The following is a 16,828-nucleotide window of genomic DNA, read 5'->3' as shown; positions in this document are numbered from 1 at the left end:
TTGAGCTGACAAGCTGTATATCAAAATCTTTATGAGCCTGGGTGCTGTAATATCTGTATTATTTGTTCTGTGGAGCTGAGGGGAGGTAGAAAGAGGTCTCCAGGTTCGTGAGCCTGTGGCTGCGGCGAGGTTGCGCTGCTTTCTGTCGCAGTATGAGACCGAGTTGGGCACGCTGCTCAGCCCAAGGTGACCGGGCAATTTTGTGTTTTCCCCGGGCAATTTGGTTCCCCCCACCTGTGCTGCCTTGTTTCCCCCTGCAGCTGGTGAGTCAGGCTGGATCACGGAGCCCTGCGGTAGGGGCTACGACTGGATGGCACAGGGACACGCGCAGCAGCCAGCTCTGATGCCCTGTTAAGTTCTGCAAAACGCACAGGAACTTGAATGATGAAATGAGGAAGAAGGGAGGCTTGAATTTCTCTACACCTGCTTTGTGGGGGCTCTGAAACTTTCCAGAATACCCTGATTCTGTAGGTCTTTTCATGTAACACTCATAAATTCTGTGTCTAGTTCATTAGTAGTGAATTCCTGTGTCTCCCAGGAGCAGGTGCGTGCTCATATGAGAATGACTTAGGCTTCAGTGCGAACATTTCCCCAGACGTTACGAAATGAGAAATACTGGCCTGTCCAGACGCTGCCTTCCCTGGAGGGACCTTTGCAGACCCTGCTCCTTTTCCACATCACTCTTAAGAGAAATCTTTTTGCCTTTTTATATTAGTCTTGTTGGTCTTTAACTCATGTTTCATCACTGTTTGAAACCCCATGGTGGGAATTGCTAGTCTAGCAACAAGTCAGGAGATAATTTATATTCTCTTAATAGCCAAGTTCACTAGTTTGAAATTCCCCAGACAAATAGTCTCCCTTCTTAATCCCACCCCATGCAAATACTTTAGAACATAACATTTAAGCTACACTGATCTGTAAGAAGAAAAATGTACAAATGGCATGGGAATATTCGTTTCTGTCTTATCCTACATAGCTGCAAGTTAATGTATTTATTATTGTAATAACGCTAAGCATCATGAAGCACACACATTTGCAGAATAATCAGAGTGAATACATTGCATTTTAGAGTGCATTAAAATTGGCAGTCTAAAAAGTATTTTAATAATAGCTTGAGTAAATGTTCTTCTCCACTGTAACTGTGTAAGCAGTCTCTTGCCTTGCAGAGGTTTTAAAGGCATGATTTTAAATGGAGTACTCTCTGTTTGGTTCTTTACCTAAGATTTTTTTCTGCAGATATTGAAGTGAATCAGATCTCTCACATGTTATGTCCTGGACAGATGTTCAGTACAGCAGAAATGCCTGTACTCTTCATGCTGTTAATGCTCTTCTCCAATTTAGGCAGCCTTCAGCACCTCATTGATTTAACCTGGCAGCAGCTTTTGGGGAAGGGTAATACTGAACAAGTAGGTGAAGGCAATTGTTTTAAAAAATGCAGGTTCTTGGCTCAGGAGATGACCACTCTTGCTATGCAGGCTTAAAAGGCAAAGGCACCACCATATTCCACATCCTTGGACTTGGGGGAACAGGTGGATGAAAAGCTGGACATGAGCCAGCAACGTGCACTCGCAGCCCCGAAAGCCGACCGTGTCCTGGGCTGCATCCCAAGCAGCGTGGGCAGCAAGCAGGTCGAGGGAGGGGATTCTGCCCCGCTGCTCCCATCGGGTGAGAGCCCACCTGCGGCCCTGCATCCAGCTCTGGGGTCCTCAGCGCGGGACAGACATGGACGCGTTGGAGCGGGTCCAGAGGGGAGACACAAAAACCATCAGGGGGCTGGAGCACCTCTCCTGTGAGGAAAGGCTGAGAGAGTTGGGGTTGTTCAGCCTGGAGAAGAGAAGGCTCCAGGGAGACCTTATGGTGGCCTTCCAGTACTTAAAGGGGGTCTACAGGAAAGCTGGAGAGGGACTCTTGACAGGGAGTGTAGTGACAGGCAAGGGCTAACAGTTTTAAACTGAAAGAGGGTAGATTTAGATTAGATATTAGGAAAAAAATCTTCACTATGAGGGTGGTGAGGCACTGGCACAGGTTGCCCAGAGAGGCTGTGGCTGCCCCATCCCTGGCAGCGTTCAAGGCCAGGTTGGATGGGGCTTTGAGCAACCTGGTCTAGTGGAAGGGGGGTTGGAACTACATGATCTTTAAAGTCCCTTCCAACCCAAACCATTCTGTGATTCTGTGAAAACAGCACAACCGTTCAGTGAATGTCTGACTTGGCAAGCACCTGGAACCTGGATGTAGATGATTACCTTCTGAAAAGCTGGCTGAAATGAGACAGACATTTCCAAGAGGGAAGTAAGAGAAACGTAGAAGCGTTGACCTCTCAAAACAATATTCTTAAACAATATTCTTATTTGTTATTCTAAACAATATTCTTAAGTCTATGAAGTGAGTTAATGCTGAAGATGCTAATAGGTGAAAGAAGGAAAGATAATGACAAAGATTGGGCATGAAAAAACCCCAAACTGTGGTCTCTCTGCAGGGCTGAATTCGTCCTCTCAGGAAGGTTTAGAGACGAGAGGATTCTATTCCTTTTTCCGGGTACAATGGAGGTATATTCAGTGTGCCTAGATTAGACGAGATTATTGGGATAACCTGCACATAGAGCTCTTTGTGCTGTGCGCTCCACGCCCATAAGTAGTTGGCTGTCTAGTAACAAGGTGGTTTGTGTACCAAACAAGTTACAGCAAGAGCCTAGGGTTCAGTGTCTTTTTTTTTTTTTTTTTTTGCTTTGTTTTGTTTTTTGAAGTCCCTCTGGCTATGTAATACCTTTTCTAACCAAGGCCACATCCCTCCTTGTCTCTGTGTGTGTGTGTTCGTGCTTTCTTAAAGTTGTTTCAAATCTCAAGTTCAGTTTTAAACTAATGTTTTGAGAGTATTTCTTGAGTTCAGAGCAAACTGTTTGGTGGGTGACTTTGCTCCCTTTCCTGCATGCTGCAGAAAAGCTTACTAGTTGTGTTTACTTGAACATATTTGGAGTATTTTGTTGCTGCTTGCTTTTCTCTGTGGTGAGCTGTGACCAGGAACACTGGTATGAATTAACCGTGCAGAAAGCACGTACCAGCTCAGAGCGGTGTCTCATGCTGAGGGAAAACATTCAGTTACAGCCTTCTGCCTGTGAGTTTAAAAGCTTAGCTCCCTCATTCTATAATTTTCAATAAATTTAAGTATCTTTTTTGTTAGGCCTATAGATGACACATGAGTTGCAGCTACAATAATCTGTAAAATATGTTACACTAGAAATCAGGCAGAAGAGTTCACCTCAGAAAGGAGTCACAAACCCCATGCCTTGATTTGGGAGACTGTCTTGAAGGTGTGGAGTTTGTTTTGGTGCCCCATTTAGGAGAACAAGTCCATCATGGCCTACGTGAATTCTTGTTACATGAACGCTGTCTGAGCTACAGTAACGAACCTGATTAAGCCAAAAATAAAGTTGAATGTGCTCATGCTAAAAAACCAAGACAGTTACATTAGAGAAGACAAACAGTGGAAAAAACCCCCAGACTTGTTGGTGCTGGAGGGTAGTGGGAGGGTGTTCATGAAGTCTGACTGACATCTCCGACTTCCCTGTCTGCAGCTGTTCCTTATCAATCTGCCCGACTGTAGGTACGGTTTGGTACTTTGCACCTCTTCTTACATTACCTTTAATTCCTGTTTCTACAGGCTTTTTTGAATCAAGTATTTCTGCTTGTGAAATCTTAGGAGGTGTTGTCACTCACGCTTGGGTTGGGCTTTTTTATTGCTTTTTGGGTTTTTTTGGAATCTGTATGAAAGCTTAGTGCAAACATCAGCTTTGTGATTATGACGAAGTAGGAGATTTGTCTTAATTTTTCTGAGAGGTTTGCTGATGGAGGTGTGTCTCTCCTGTCCCAAGCTCATAAATAACTCTCTGGCTGTGTTAGTAATGGTATTGGACTTTCCAAGCCCTTAAAAACAAAAAATTCACAGTACTAATTGTCTTAGTTCACTCATCAAAATATTTCAGAAAGAACTGACAAGAAGAAGTAATCTTGATGGTTGTGGCTGAACGTGTGACAAAATGGACCCTTGGGGATGTATAAGGAAGGCGCGTGTTGGGGCACTGTATGGGCACTGTGCTGTGTCCGATTACAGACTGGAGAAAACAGGTCACCTCCTGCCTGGTGTGAAAAACCTCAGTGAAGAATTCCTGTGGTATAACCATTGGAAATGCATAACTGGGTACTTCATTTCTTATATTTGTGGGTAAATTTAAATGAGGATCTTTGTGACAAATAGATTAAAAAGCTTCAGGCACAGTCTGCAAAAATGTGTTTTAACTGATAAGCTTTATAAATAAGAAAGACTGAAAATATATCTCTTACCCACTCATCATCGTTAACCACAATGCTAACTTAAATATAAATGTAAACACTCTTCTAAATCCTGAGCTGGAATCTCTCAAAGACCAAAACGTTTGTTTAACGCTGTGTTAAGAAATCAGCTTATAGATGACTGTTAGTTGCCGTGCTTTGTGATACAGGCCGTACTGTTTCTCAACACAAGCCCTCTTAGCCATTTATTTTTTGCTTTGCTTTGATTGGGTCTGTGATTCTTGTCTGAAGGGTTAAAAAGTTACTGAAGTAAAGATTTAGGTTAAAGCGGCATGCAAATAAAACTTTTCTTGCATGTTTCATCCGTGCTCTCTGGGTTAGCTCACTTGCATGAGTGTAATGGTGTATTAGCTTATACTCTCAGCTTCAGCAAAATGAACCGCTTGTCCCAAGAAGGAGGCTGCCTGAAGAACCCTGAGTGAGTTGTAAGAATATGCATATTTATTTGTTGAAACTCTGTTTAATTCCAAGGTGTATGATGTGCGTGTAGGAAAGCAAAGGTACCTGTCCTAGAAGAACACATAAAATACCTTGTGTAGTCTTCTGAAGCGTCACCATCACAGCTGATGTTCAAAGGGATGGCCACACACCTTGCATAAAGAGAGAAATCGCTGCTACTTTTTTTTCAGCATTGTAGGGTTTAACTCGCCGCTGTCTCGGCTGCAGACCTTAGACTGTGGAAGTAGGATTAGCAGCACACCCTCCAGAAAGGGAAGGTGGGCTGAAAGCTGTCGGGGAGAAGGTGGAAGAGCCAAGCCCAGGGCAGCACGGCGTGTTGGCCGTGCAGAGGGAAGCCGGCGGCCCTGGGAGGGCCGTGGGCTGGAAACGGCATCTGCTCGCGCTGCGCCAAGCGCGGGCTGGAAACGCGCCGGCCTGCCTCCCGCTCTAGCATCATGGTCTGAAGTGGGGCGAGGAGTGAGGGTAATTAGATGATCTTGGACCCAGAACGAGCCGTTTGGGGTTTCTGAGACCTGCTGAAATAAGCAGCAAGTGCTTCCAGGCCATGGTTCTCATTGGAGGCAGGAGAAGTCTCTGCTGCTGGGTCTCCGGGTTTGTTCTTGCGGGTGTCTCAGAGCCGCTGTTCTTGGCGTAGCCTGCCCGTGTCCTCCAGTTTGTAAAATGAAATCTCATGCCGTCCTGTAGCTGTCAGGTAAGAAGGAAAAACGACTCCTCTGCTGCAAATGTTTTTTAGGTGGTACATTGTAGAATAAAAGTTTTTCGTGTTGGTAGTAAGGGTTAAACGTTGAGGGCAACAGGTATAGGCAGACTTAGGTATGTGATATGTGGGACTGTTTTGCAAGGTGCTATAAATGTTGGCTCCCTGTAATCTGATACCAGGGTAGGACAGGCTAACTTAATGAAGGAAAATAGACAGCAATGTAAAAGAACTGGAAATTCAAGTCTAGCTGACTAATACCAGCCTGCTCCAGAGCCTTTCGACTGTTCATATTGCTGACAGCTGACAGCAAATGAGAGGCAAACAACAGAGACATTGCCTAATCTGTTCTGTGTTCGTACAGATTCTTTAAAGACACTGCAAAGGTAAGAACCTTTACGTTTCTCAACCTGGCAGAGTTGCTGAATGCAGCCTTGAACGTACGCATCGTCAACAGGAGTGAAGTACCAAACTGAGGCTTGAAGTCTATGTGTGTTTGGGAAAGGGGAGACTTCAGCAAGTTCTATGTGGCTTAGTTTGTGCCCTTTCTAGTTGGTGCACATCAGTTAAATCAAATTCAGAGTTCTGAAACTGCTGAAATACTCAAACATAGAAGTGCAAATCACACAGTATTTTTATGGCTACAACAGAGTAATTTTGAACTTATTTAAATGTTTTGTTCGTTGTGCTTGACAGTCCAGTTGGAAAAGTTTAAAAATAAATTAATTGCAAAAGGAAAGCCGCAGAATGCTAAAAATCTGTGTTGCAGAAGTTGTAACTGGGATTTTTACTGAGCTTGGTCCTGTAGCATCATCTGCAGAATGCTGAAAAAATCCTGTGGGAGTTCAACTCCCTGATCTAGAATTACCGACGCTTGGCTGGAAAAGGTTGCCTGGAATAAGAAACTTTTGACTTGAACCTGATCTCCGCTGGCCTTTTTTTTTTTTTCATTTTCCCCCTTTAATGTATATATTTTGTGTGTATTTACATTCCAGTTTAAAAAAGAAAAATGTTGATGTTGTTGGCTAGCAGATTTTTCTCTGGTAAACTTAACTTTTACCTGCAGGTGATTTAAAAACGACGACTGCGTTACTAATTTGTGGGTAAAGTAATTTTTAGAGAATGGTTGACAGTTTTATATCAGTATTGGGTACAGCCTGGCAACTGGTAATTTGTGAAGTTTGGCACCTAGCCAAAGCAATTACATTTAGTTTCCCCTGATGTTTCTTACTCCCACTGCCACCGCTTCATTCTCTTGTGTGTATGCGTTAATCAAAAGACCAAAACCTCTTAGGGTCAAGCAGTTCTTCCTCCCGCCACCCTCTTTTGCGAGTTTCCTCATATCCTGTTGTAGCTGTCTTGGAGCTCAGACCTTCAGCTGTCTCTGTACTGAGACCTTTGAAACCAGTGAGATTTGACTTATCTGCAGCTCTCTTGTTACAGTTGCTTACAGGATTGTGGTCTTAATGCTCCTTAAAAGGTGCTATTAAATGCCAGAAACTCCTTGAGGATGCCTTTTAAAACATTTGTTCTGTGTCACTGGAATAATTAATTTGGATCACAGAAATTTCTGAACTGGATTTGGGATTTTATCAATTTACAGTTTTCTTGGTATCTTTTTTTAACCAGCTTTTGGGGATTTTGTGCAATATAAAAAACAGTAAGATATCTTTGATACTGATGTTATTTATTAATGCTGATAATTTCGTTATCATATGACAACACATAAAACCAATCCTGGCTCTGCAAATTTACTGTTCGATAAAATAGTGTATACTGAGTGTTGTAGGAGAGGAAGTAACAAGATATCTTTTGTTTTCCTTTCTCTCCATAATTAGTATCACTTACCTCGATGAACTAGACTGTGCGGATGCTTGCAGTGTCATATCAAACTTGTAGTCAATCTATTCTGTTTTTGCTGTGTTTAATATATTACTATTTTTCTGGTGGAGAATACATGAGTCCAGAAGTAAGCAGTTACAAAGAAAAAATTTACAGCAAAATCCTACCTGTGGAGATGTGTGGTTGCAATCTGCATTACTGGAGGTTTGTCTTGTGTTATGACAGGTCTTTTCCATTCTGTTTAAAAAGAAATCCTTATGTAATGAGGCTGATTTGGTCTAATTACATCGAGCTGTTTCTAAAACATTTTATAATTTTCCTAAGCTTTTGACTTCTGTCATGTCTGTAGCAAGGAGTTTGAGCAAGTACATCTAGGCTGATGCATTTTTAATTGCTTTCCCTTCATCTTTTCAAAACTAGTTGCTTCTCGACTTAATTGAATGTCTCCTTTTTCTCATTTTATCAACTGGGAAATGTGAGCACCTGATTTTTTCCTTCTCTTTACCAGTAGTGATGAATTAACTACAAAGGCAGAATCAAAGGCCAGATGAAGTTAGTGATTCCCAAGAGTTTTGGACCTGCAAACCACACTCCCCACCCAGCCCCTGTGTTTACTGGAGGTTAGCATGCATGTGTACCACTATGCAGTAGCAAGAAGAGAAGCAGGTCTTTGCTACTACTGTTTTAAGCCGCTCCTTGGATCCATATTATATTGCTAAACAAGGCCACGCTTTCGGAAATGTTCTTTCTAACAAAACCTGATGGTTGTTAGGATAAGAGACCTTTAGGTAGCCCATCACGGAGAAGTTCTTAGAAAGACTGGCAGTCATGCTGTCGGTTGCCAGGAAGCTTTCTATGTGTCGGTGTGCTTGTGGCCGATGTTTTTCAGGTGGTGAAGGCCTGACTTGCATGTACGCTTCTCCGCTTTTTGACAGTAACTGTGCACAGATGTTATCTTTGCAAGACCGAGAGGTTAGTGCTGCTGCGTTCCTCAGGCTGGTAGACCGACTGCTGAGTTCTCGCAAGCTTGGCAGACTGCGCGAGCTCCCTATGCACTGCCTGGGGGATGCTGTCCTTTTTGGGGGGGGGCAGTTAATCTCGTTTGTTTGGCCTTCAGTGGAAGAGGGTAAGATCAAGCTAAATACTCTCCCAGCAGTACTGAGGTGGCGATGAGCAATAGTGGGTAGAGGTGACTGAACTGGAAGCAGAGAAGGAGCACTTCTGCATACCCCATTGTTGTATAGGGATGTGAGAGGTTGTGGGCTTTTTGCTTCTTTGGTAGCCAAAACAACTGCACCAAAAGTAAAGAGTCAAGTAAGTAGAAGGGCATGCATGTCATATACTTATTTTAGCATATACATATGTGTGTGTATGTGCACATACACAAAAATTAGGATAAAGCACGTTTCTGTAACTGCAACTGGTACATGTATGCATGCATCCACACAGATACGTAGAGTAGGTGCTATGCAGTGAAGCAACATTACGTGGCTTTTATCTAACTGTAGTTGAAGTAATGCAGTTTATCTGTGAGCTGAGGCTTTAGAAAGCTGAGGCTTTAGTGACCCAAATTCAATCTGAAAAGTTTCAAAGCCCCATGGATAGCCAAGGCTGCTAGGTCATATAACCACTTTGGAAAATTTACCCTTATGTTCTCTTTTATGTGTCTAATGTGCCAAGAAGTGCAATTTGGACAGCTGCAAACTGGTGTTTGAATCCACTAAGCAGTTTTGATCGGGGAGGGGGGCACATGGGGAGGGAGGGAGGTCCAATCTCTGACACGATTTGGGGAGGAAGGGAGGGCTGGCGTTGTGATGTCCCACCTCCCTAACCTCTTCTTACACCATGCACCCAACCTATGGAAATGCAAGATTCAGTTACTTTCTTCTCAGGAGAGTGGGGAAGCAGAGGAGAGGATTTGGACCCTTGCTTTCCCCTGGAGCGCCCTTCCTCCCTTGCTTTAGGGCAAGTCACAGCTAACTGTTCCTCTTGAGTTGGCTCTACTTTGCAAGAGCAAACACTTTGCGGAGAGGTGACTAAAACCCAATGTGTCCTTTCTCTTGCCTGATCAGATAAGGGAGGCTTGCACTTTATCTTAGCAGATGTTCAGATACTTTATTCAGAGCTCGAGAGCTTCAGTGGTAGAGTTGGGGAGAGCTTGCCTTGCCTCAGTATCTCTTAGCTTGATGCTTAGGACTGGCCTTTCGGTGGTAGTCTGATCTTCTGTTGCTGCAGCATAAATCAATTATTTACAGTGCTCTACGTCTACGCACCTACACTGATTTGGGGCTACCTTTACAGGTTGAGCATGCTGGCAGGAGAGGATACAGATGAAAGAAAGCCTCAACCACACTGTCATTTTCTTCAGATTTCCCAGCAGCGCTCTGCTGGGTTGCTGCGTTTGTGTACAACAGCTGTGTTATATAAATGTGCTAAGTAAAAGGGACTTAAAAAGTATCAGGGAACATGGGAGATAGGAAGAGGAAGGTTTTCAGGGGTGGGGGAGTCTGTATAAACAGTGCTGGAGCCCGTTATTGTTAGTAGTCTGGAAGAGAATCTTGCCTCATATTAAATATTCGGGTTAAAAGGCATAGTTGCCAAAAAAAAAGAGAAGATGAAAATGTGATTATTTTTTTTTGGTGATGCCAAAGAAGAGCTTGTTGCTTGCATTTGTGCTTTCTGCTCTCTTTGGAGTAAAAGTGCTTTTATGTGAGATTAAGGGAAGAGGTAGTTAATTTCACTTCTTTTGTATTAACTGAATTGCGTGCCAATTTGTTGTTTGTTTTGGGTTTTTTTTTCATGCTTGTTTATATTTAACAGATGAACCCTCTTACTCTCTGTCCTCCTTGCTGTATATGTACTGAGAGCCCAGAGCTCGTGGTGACAAAGGCTGGTTTCCAGCCTGGCTGCAAAACAGGGATTTATTGATACCGATGATTTCTTTGTCCTTAACGAAAGCTCAGCAAAGGTCACTCTGTTGACTTTTGTTATGTCAGCTGCTTTTTGCACAGTTTCCCCTAGGCAGCGTGGATGCTTTCAGAAGATTTCAGGCTGTTCCTTACGCTGTTTCTTTCCTTCCTCGGTGATATACACTTACCATGTTGTTTTCCTATCTCCTTTAATTTGTGTGAGTAGTTGAAATACTGAGTCTTCAGAAACTTCTTGTGCCAAGTAACATATATTACCTTGTTCTTCTTGCTTGTCATTTTGTCAACTACAGATGCCCCGGGTCTAAGGACATGTTTCAGAGACCCTGTTCTGTGCAATTTCTTCGTATTACTCAATAGGAATAATCAATCCGTGAAGAATGCCACAGTAGACTCTTATTGTTAGCATTTATGCTTAGTGTGGACCATAAAGATCATCATGGGTTTGGGTTTTCTATGATATGACAACTGTGATATCATTCAGCTTTTCCCCCCTTTTTAAGAAAACCAGACTCTACAATGTATTACTTGCACAGTATCTTAAAAAGATGCAGCTCTGCAGAGGGTGGACTGGCTCTGGCTTGATCCATCCTTAACCTCCACTGGTAGAAAGGAGTTAGAAACTTGAGTGAAATGGTGCAGTTACCATCCATATGTTTGCCTGACCTTACCAGGATGGTTTTCAGTCCTTCAGTCCAAAATTTCCAGGTGATGTCTTTATACTTCCCTTTCTTCTCATTCACTCTCCTCTTCCTCCCTCATCCAAGATGATATTGAGAATGCAGCTTTGCATTTCTGTTAAGTCACAACTTCTGACACTTCTAGGCTAGAGCTAATGCTGCAGTCTTAGAAAATCAATGGGAAATTTCAATCGCAAGTCATTTGTCCCCATGCTAAATGAGTTGAGCTGTTTCAGCAGTAGCTCGGGGTTCAGATCTGCATTTGAATCTTAAAGCAGCTAAGCTGGTTCTTAATTTTAAATGTACGAATGATCTTACTAATTTCACAAAAAAAGGCAGTACAGTCATCTTCAGTAACCCTAAATGGGACTGGATCCAGTAGCTTGCTGGAGGTATCTGTCAGCTCAGCTGGGGTGCTCTCAGTACCAAGACTTGAGCCTTCCAAGTTTATAGCTGAGCTTCTTCAGCAAATTTTTGGGTTTGTGCCTGGCACTTTGATGCCTGCTCCACCTGCTCCTCTGTGTTGCTGCTGTGTTATTTCAGTGTTCTGCATTACAGTGCTTGAATGCTAAGGCAGCAGGGGCTACACTGGCTTATATTGTCCGGAGTTGAAGGAGAAATTGTGGATTTGTTACTTCCAAGATGGAGCCTAGTTGCACTATTGCAACTTCACCGTTGGGATCAAAAACGTTGGTTCTGGAGGTATTTCTTAGGAGCTTTATTGAGTTGGCTAAGTAGGGCTATATATGGTGAAGAGCAGTGGGGAAAAAAGTTGTGATGTCTAGCTGGAAGGAGTCCTCCAATGCATCTTCTGGGATACCAGAGTAGCGGTGTACTAAGGGTTAAATTGGCTGAATGTGCTTTTTGACAGGCTGATTGAGGAGGTTGTTTCTAAATGTTGAAATCAGCAGAGGAGGGGAATTTCCAGAGGGATTGAAATAATGTATTTGTATGTTCAGTTTCAAGTATTAAGCAAAATTAAGATGTTTGTTTATATTGCTGTGTCTTAATATTGCTTTTCATAATAGGTTTCTACAACAATTAGTAAAAATGAAAGCAAAACCTGACTTATTCTGTAGTTCTGAAAATTTGATGTAAATTTTATGCTAATATATACTGGGTTCCCTTTCTCCCAGGACTATTTGTATGTAGTCAAGCTTATTGTGCATGTGAATACAATTTACGCATTTTATGCTGTTTGCAAATAACTTATTTTCTAATCACAGATGTATGTAAAATCAGGCAGGGGGATAAGTGGCATTATATAGCAAAAACAATAGTCATGTTTGTGTTAGCCTATAGACAGCAGGATCCTGTGATACTTGGAATAATGAAACCACAGTTTATAAAAATAGATGTGGAGGAAAATATAGCTGGTTTAGAATTGTGCTGGCTTCTGTGAAAAGCTGCTCTTGTTTTCTATATGCCAGAGAAAGTGACATGGGTTAAAGGAAAGTACTTTCGCGTTATTTTGCCATGCTGTTATTGCCCAGTAGATCATTTGCTATTACCATGTACCGCTAAAGAAGTAATGAAAATTTTCCTGTAAATAATAATAGGGTGCCTGACCTTTATAAGGTTAGATGTAAAGGCTTACTAAAGCCTGTTGACTTACTTGTCTTTGACTTTGGTCGTAATGTTGTGGTTACATGTTTCTTTTCTTGTAAGAAGAAGGTATCACTTGACTTTATTTATAGATTTCTTGGAGGTTTTGGGGAGAGGGTGTAAGGGGGAAGGACCAGTCTGCTATATAGTCTTATATCACTGTGTCACCCTGGTGCTGAATTGGTAAAACAGCTTTTGAATGTCTGTTCCTGCAATGGTATCAGATGATTAGGAACTTCATGCTACTATAGACTGTGACTATTCTAAGTAGTGTTTGTGTGGATCCCTTTGGGATCAAATGCATTACGCTGCTGCAGTCTCTTAAATGATATTAAATCATGATGATTAGTTTTGCATTGAGGGTTTTGTTGGGGGGGGGTTAAATACAAAGTAAGGAAAGATTTCTTTATGGCTTTTAGTAAGTTTGCTGCCACAGCTTTTGGATCTTAGGCATTTAGTGTGCATCTTGGTATTGTAGTATCTACTGTAATATATAAATATTTTACAGAATAATGAATGACCTGGCACTAATGGAAGAATATACTAGTTCCCAATGCATGCAGGGAACTTGTAAATCTGTCTTACAGTGGCTGTACCTCCAATTTTCCTTACACTTCATGAGTTTACTAGGTAGCCTGAGTCTCCAGCACTCATTTATCCTGATTTTACATTGATGCTGTTATTTGTTACTGACCTTAGAAAGTTACCGGACCTTAAGAACTTGTACTCTGTTCATGCATGTGGCTTCGATTAGTGTAACGGAGATGATTGTAAGTCCTCGCTGTATTCCGGCTCTGGTTCTCCCTGGACAATTAGCTTAACCCCCATTACAAAATAAGTCTCAATTTGGAAGCTGAGGCAGTTCTCGTATTCACCCAGTAATCCTTTGGAGTGAAGTTACTCTTCACTGATTAGAGGGAGTGACTTAAAATACTATTATTTCATCTTATTGGAGAGTTACAATTTATTTGTAGGCAGTAACCGAAATAGAAGCTGTACTTAAATAAATTTCCATATCTGTCCTCTCTTCTGAAAGATCTGGTATGTACCTATTGACATAGATTGACCCACTTCAATCACTGTCTGTAGGAAATATTAAACTGTACATTATATGACTATGTACTTTATTTTCACGCTGGCATACAGGATGGTAGGAGTCTCAGATGGGACAAGTTGGTCTCAGTCCCACTGTGCTGGCATGTGTATGAAACTTCTTAATTGTATTCTTACCTTCTAAAAGGCGGGGCCAAATAATTACATTTAGGGAAGCTACCCAGGATTATGTGGTTGCATGTAATCCTTTCAGTGCTATGGCTCTGCTGAAGTACAGAGAAAGCCTTGTTAACTATTCAGGTCATCCTGCAAAATGGCAAGGGCTGAGGTTGAACAGTCATGGTTCCGAAGCACATCCTTCTCTGTTCATGCATGTAGGTCTCATTAATGCAAATATCATCTAGTCAGGGTTGTGGCTACTTTTATGAGCCCTTTAACAGCTAATTAAAGCACACTTTGGAAGTTGGGGAGGTTCTCCTGTTTGCATAATCTTGGGTTTCCTGATTTCTTAGAAGGGTAGGATCTAGTGACATAAATACTTGAATGCTCTGCCATCACTACTTAGGAATTTGGGAATACCACAATCTATATGGGAAAAACAGCTGTTACATTTCCTAGAGTGAGGGAGTATGACCCTGTGACACGATCCTCCCTAATTAAATTGCATGGTACTGGGGAGAGGAAGATGCCCTTCATTTTTTCTGAGTTTCAGCCTGCTGCAAAAACGAGGTGAAGTTAAACGTCCTGTACAAAGGCAGATGTTAATCCTCGCCAATGGCACTGAAATCGCCCAGAGGCTTTCCTGGGGGTCTCAGTCTAGATGGGTACAGGTTAGACCGCTGCTCCTTATTCTTCTGTCACAGCAGCCCATAATCAATGGCAGTTTAAAGGATTTTGATCAAAATGCTAGGCACCAAACATTTCTCTTCCTTAAAAACATATGGATTTAAATTCCTACGCATCAACTTCCTTAGGTTCCTAATTTTAGACACCTGTTTCTGTTATTGTTTTGAAATGGTAGATTTTTTAATTAATGTATTGGTCACCTCAGTCATATAAAAAGATTCCGTCTTGTGCTCGCCTTTTTCATCAGAAGTGACATAGCACACCTCTTTGTAAGCTCATGTTAACCATGTTTACCTTTGGTGCTGATGAGTAAATGAAAACGTGGGAGATGTAGGCATGCATCCCTCCAGTGAAGCTGTTTACATGCCGTAGTTTGGGATATAATTTTTTTTCTTTGCTATTGTATCGTGCAGTTTTTTTGCCTGTTCTAATTTGCCATGACGTGGTCAGTGCTGTTTCCTTCCGGCTGCTTGTGAGCCTGTGGTAGAGATAAGGATACGTTTACAGTGCATTTTTAACAAGAAGCTGAAGATCTGCTTCGTGTAGGAACTCAAGGACTCTCTGGATTGTACAAAGAATTTATTTACTGGTTTCATCTGATTGACACTGTGGGAATCAGGATCTAGAGCATTTTACTTGCAAAATAAGGACTTTGCTAAATTTGAACTGTGTGTGAAGAAGAAAGGTGATATACTTGAGATATCCTATAGCTGAGTAGGTCAGTCTGGGTTTTCTATTTTTACTTTGAATATACCTTAAAGATAAGAGTTACTAATGAATGTGAAAACTGCATATATGAATCAAATGAAAAGATGGATTTTCTTTTTGCCAACTTTTGTAACCTTTTCTTAGTCTCGTGCTTTTTAATATGAAACACTTTGAAACTCATGTCTTACTTCCTGAAACAGTTTTCTCTCTAAGGGAATGAAAATTCGCCTATGTTAACCAGTAAAAGTCATACCTCTGAAGATAACAAAGGTGTCTGACTTCCTTGGAGTTAGATACAACAGTTACAGTTTGGAGTGAGCTTTATTGTGACTGCTACTATTTGAAAAAGCTAAAGCAATCATTTCTTAATTACAAATTTTTTATTTTTTCCCTCCACAGTGATAAAGGCTATTGAGGTGGGAAGAACAACTCAGGAAAGGATTTCCTTTGGTTTGTTTCTCTTTGAGAAGAGAAGAACGCAGGAACACCGATGATCTAAGAAATACGAACACTGATACTTGATTGATTTCATGATCCTGCCTTTCTGCCCAGCTGGACCTTGGTGACGCTCTCCGTTCTTTCATATTCAAGAACACTTTTCTTCTTATGTGGAGCTGAGACCTGGGAATGCGTTATTATGGCAGCAGTTGTACAGCAGAATGAGCTTGTGTTTGAATTTGCCAGCAACGTCATGGAGGATGAGCAGCAGGTATGGGATGGTGTGAGAAACCATATTTGTGCAAGTTGGTGCTAGGAATACTATGAAAACATGAGGAAAAAAATGTGTAAAACTCAAAAAAGCAAACATTGAGGTCATTATTGTTGCAGCAGATCTTTGTGCTGTTTCAAAAGCTTCCTGTTGCTTCCTGTAACTTGCATGGGCAGAACAGAAATCGGTTGAAATGTTACAATTTCTGCAGTATTGCAGAGACACCCTCCTCTGAAAATGTTTTTCATGTGTCGCTGATTTGTGCCAGTAGAATCCATCCATTTGTGATGCAGAATTCCCCAAATTCTGGTATTTGAGAATAGTTTTAACTTCCCTAGTGTGCTAGGATAACATGCTGAATAAAAGTAATGGTTGCACTACGGATGACTAGAAGGAGCAGTAGGTACCTGCTCACTGCTTTATACGGATTGGTTTCTAAATTGTGTTACTGTATGCTGGCTATACAGAAATAAGCTTCAAAGTAATTCAAATTGGTTTCCTTCACTCTGCAGGTAAAATATGTCTGTTGTTATCTGAGGAGGCTCTCAGGTGTTGATTATCTAAACCACATCCTGTGAGTCCTGAGGCTTCAGTGAAGGATTCCTATTGTAAAAATCAGGCAGCTTCTCTATAGGTGGTGTTTAATAGTAGGGTTTTGCATTTATTAACAAGAAATTAGGTGTCTGGGTACTGTAGAGAGACAGTGTTTACAGGGCTGAGAAGTGCCACGACAAACTTCCTCTTTCTGTGAATGTGAAAAGCATTTATCCTCCTCTCTTTCAAAAATACTTTTGGCTTTATAATCTTGTCTCTGGGTTTTCTGTATGGCCTAATATCTGGCTGGGTCAGTCACCTGTTTCTGCTGTCAGAGTCATGCGATCATTTCAATGAACTGAGTGTTGTCTGTCTAAAGTGCTAACTCAGTTTTGGGTGGAACTAGTAATGTAACTTCCTTC

At 41.7% G+C, this 16,828-nt stretch overlaps 1 protein-coding gene across 5 annotated transcripts in view; it reads left to right on the top strand.

Moving 5' to 3' along the window:
• ELF1 (E74 like ETS transcription factor 1) overlaps window positions 1-16,828 on the top strand; it is a 93,507-nt gene that overhangs the window by 36,395 nt on the left and 40,284 nt on the right. For 4 of the 5 annotated variants that reach the window (XM_069802625.1, XM_069802623.1, XM_069802626.1 and 1 more), the window contains one exon: window positions 15,563-15,872. In XM_069802625.1, the coding sequence (XP_069658726.1) occupies window positions 15,801-15,872 (72 nt within the window). In that variant the 5' untranslated portion in view covers window positions 15,563-15,800. Of the gene's footprint in view, window positions 1-14,956; window positions 15,174-15,562; window positions 15,873-16,828 lie in introns of those variants that run through there. The other variant, XM_069802627.1, reaches the window with a different exon arrangement.

This window comes from Haliaeetus albicilla, chromosome 15 (genome assembly GCF_947461875.1).
Source record: "Haliaeetus albicilla chromosome 15, bHalAlb1.1, whole genome shotgun sequence".
Classification (NCBI taxonomy): Eukaryota; Metazoa; Chordata; class Aves; order Accipitriformes; family Accipitridae; genus Haliaeetus; species Haliaeetus albicilla.
Note: the sequence above shows the minus strand (reverse complement) of the source record. Positions and strands in the feature narration are given on the sequence as shown.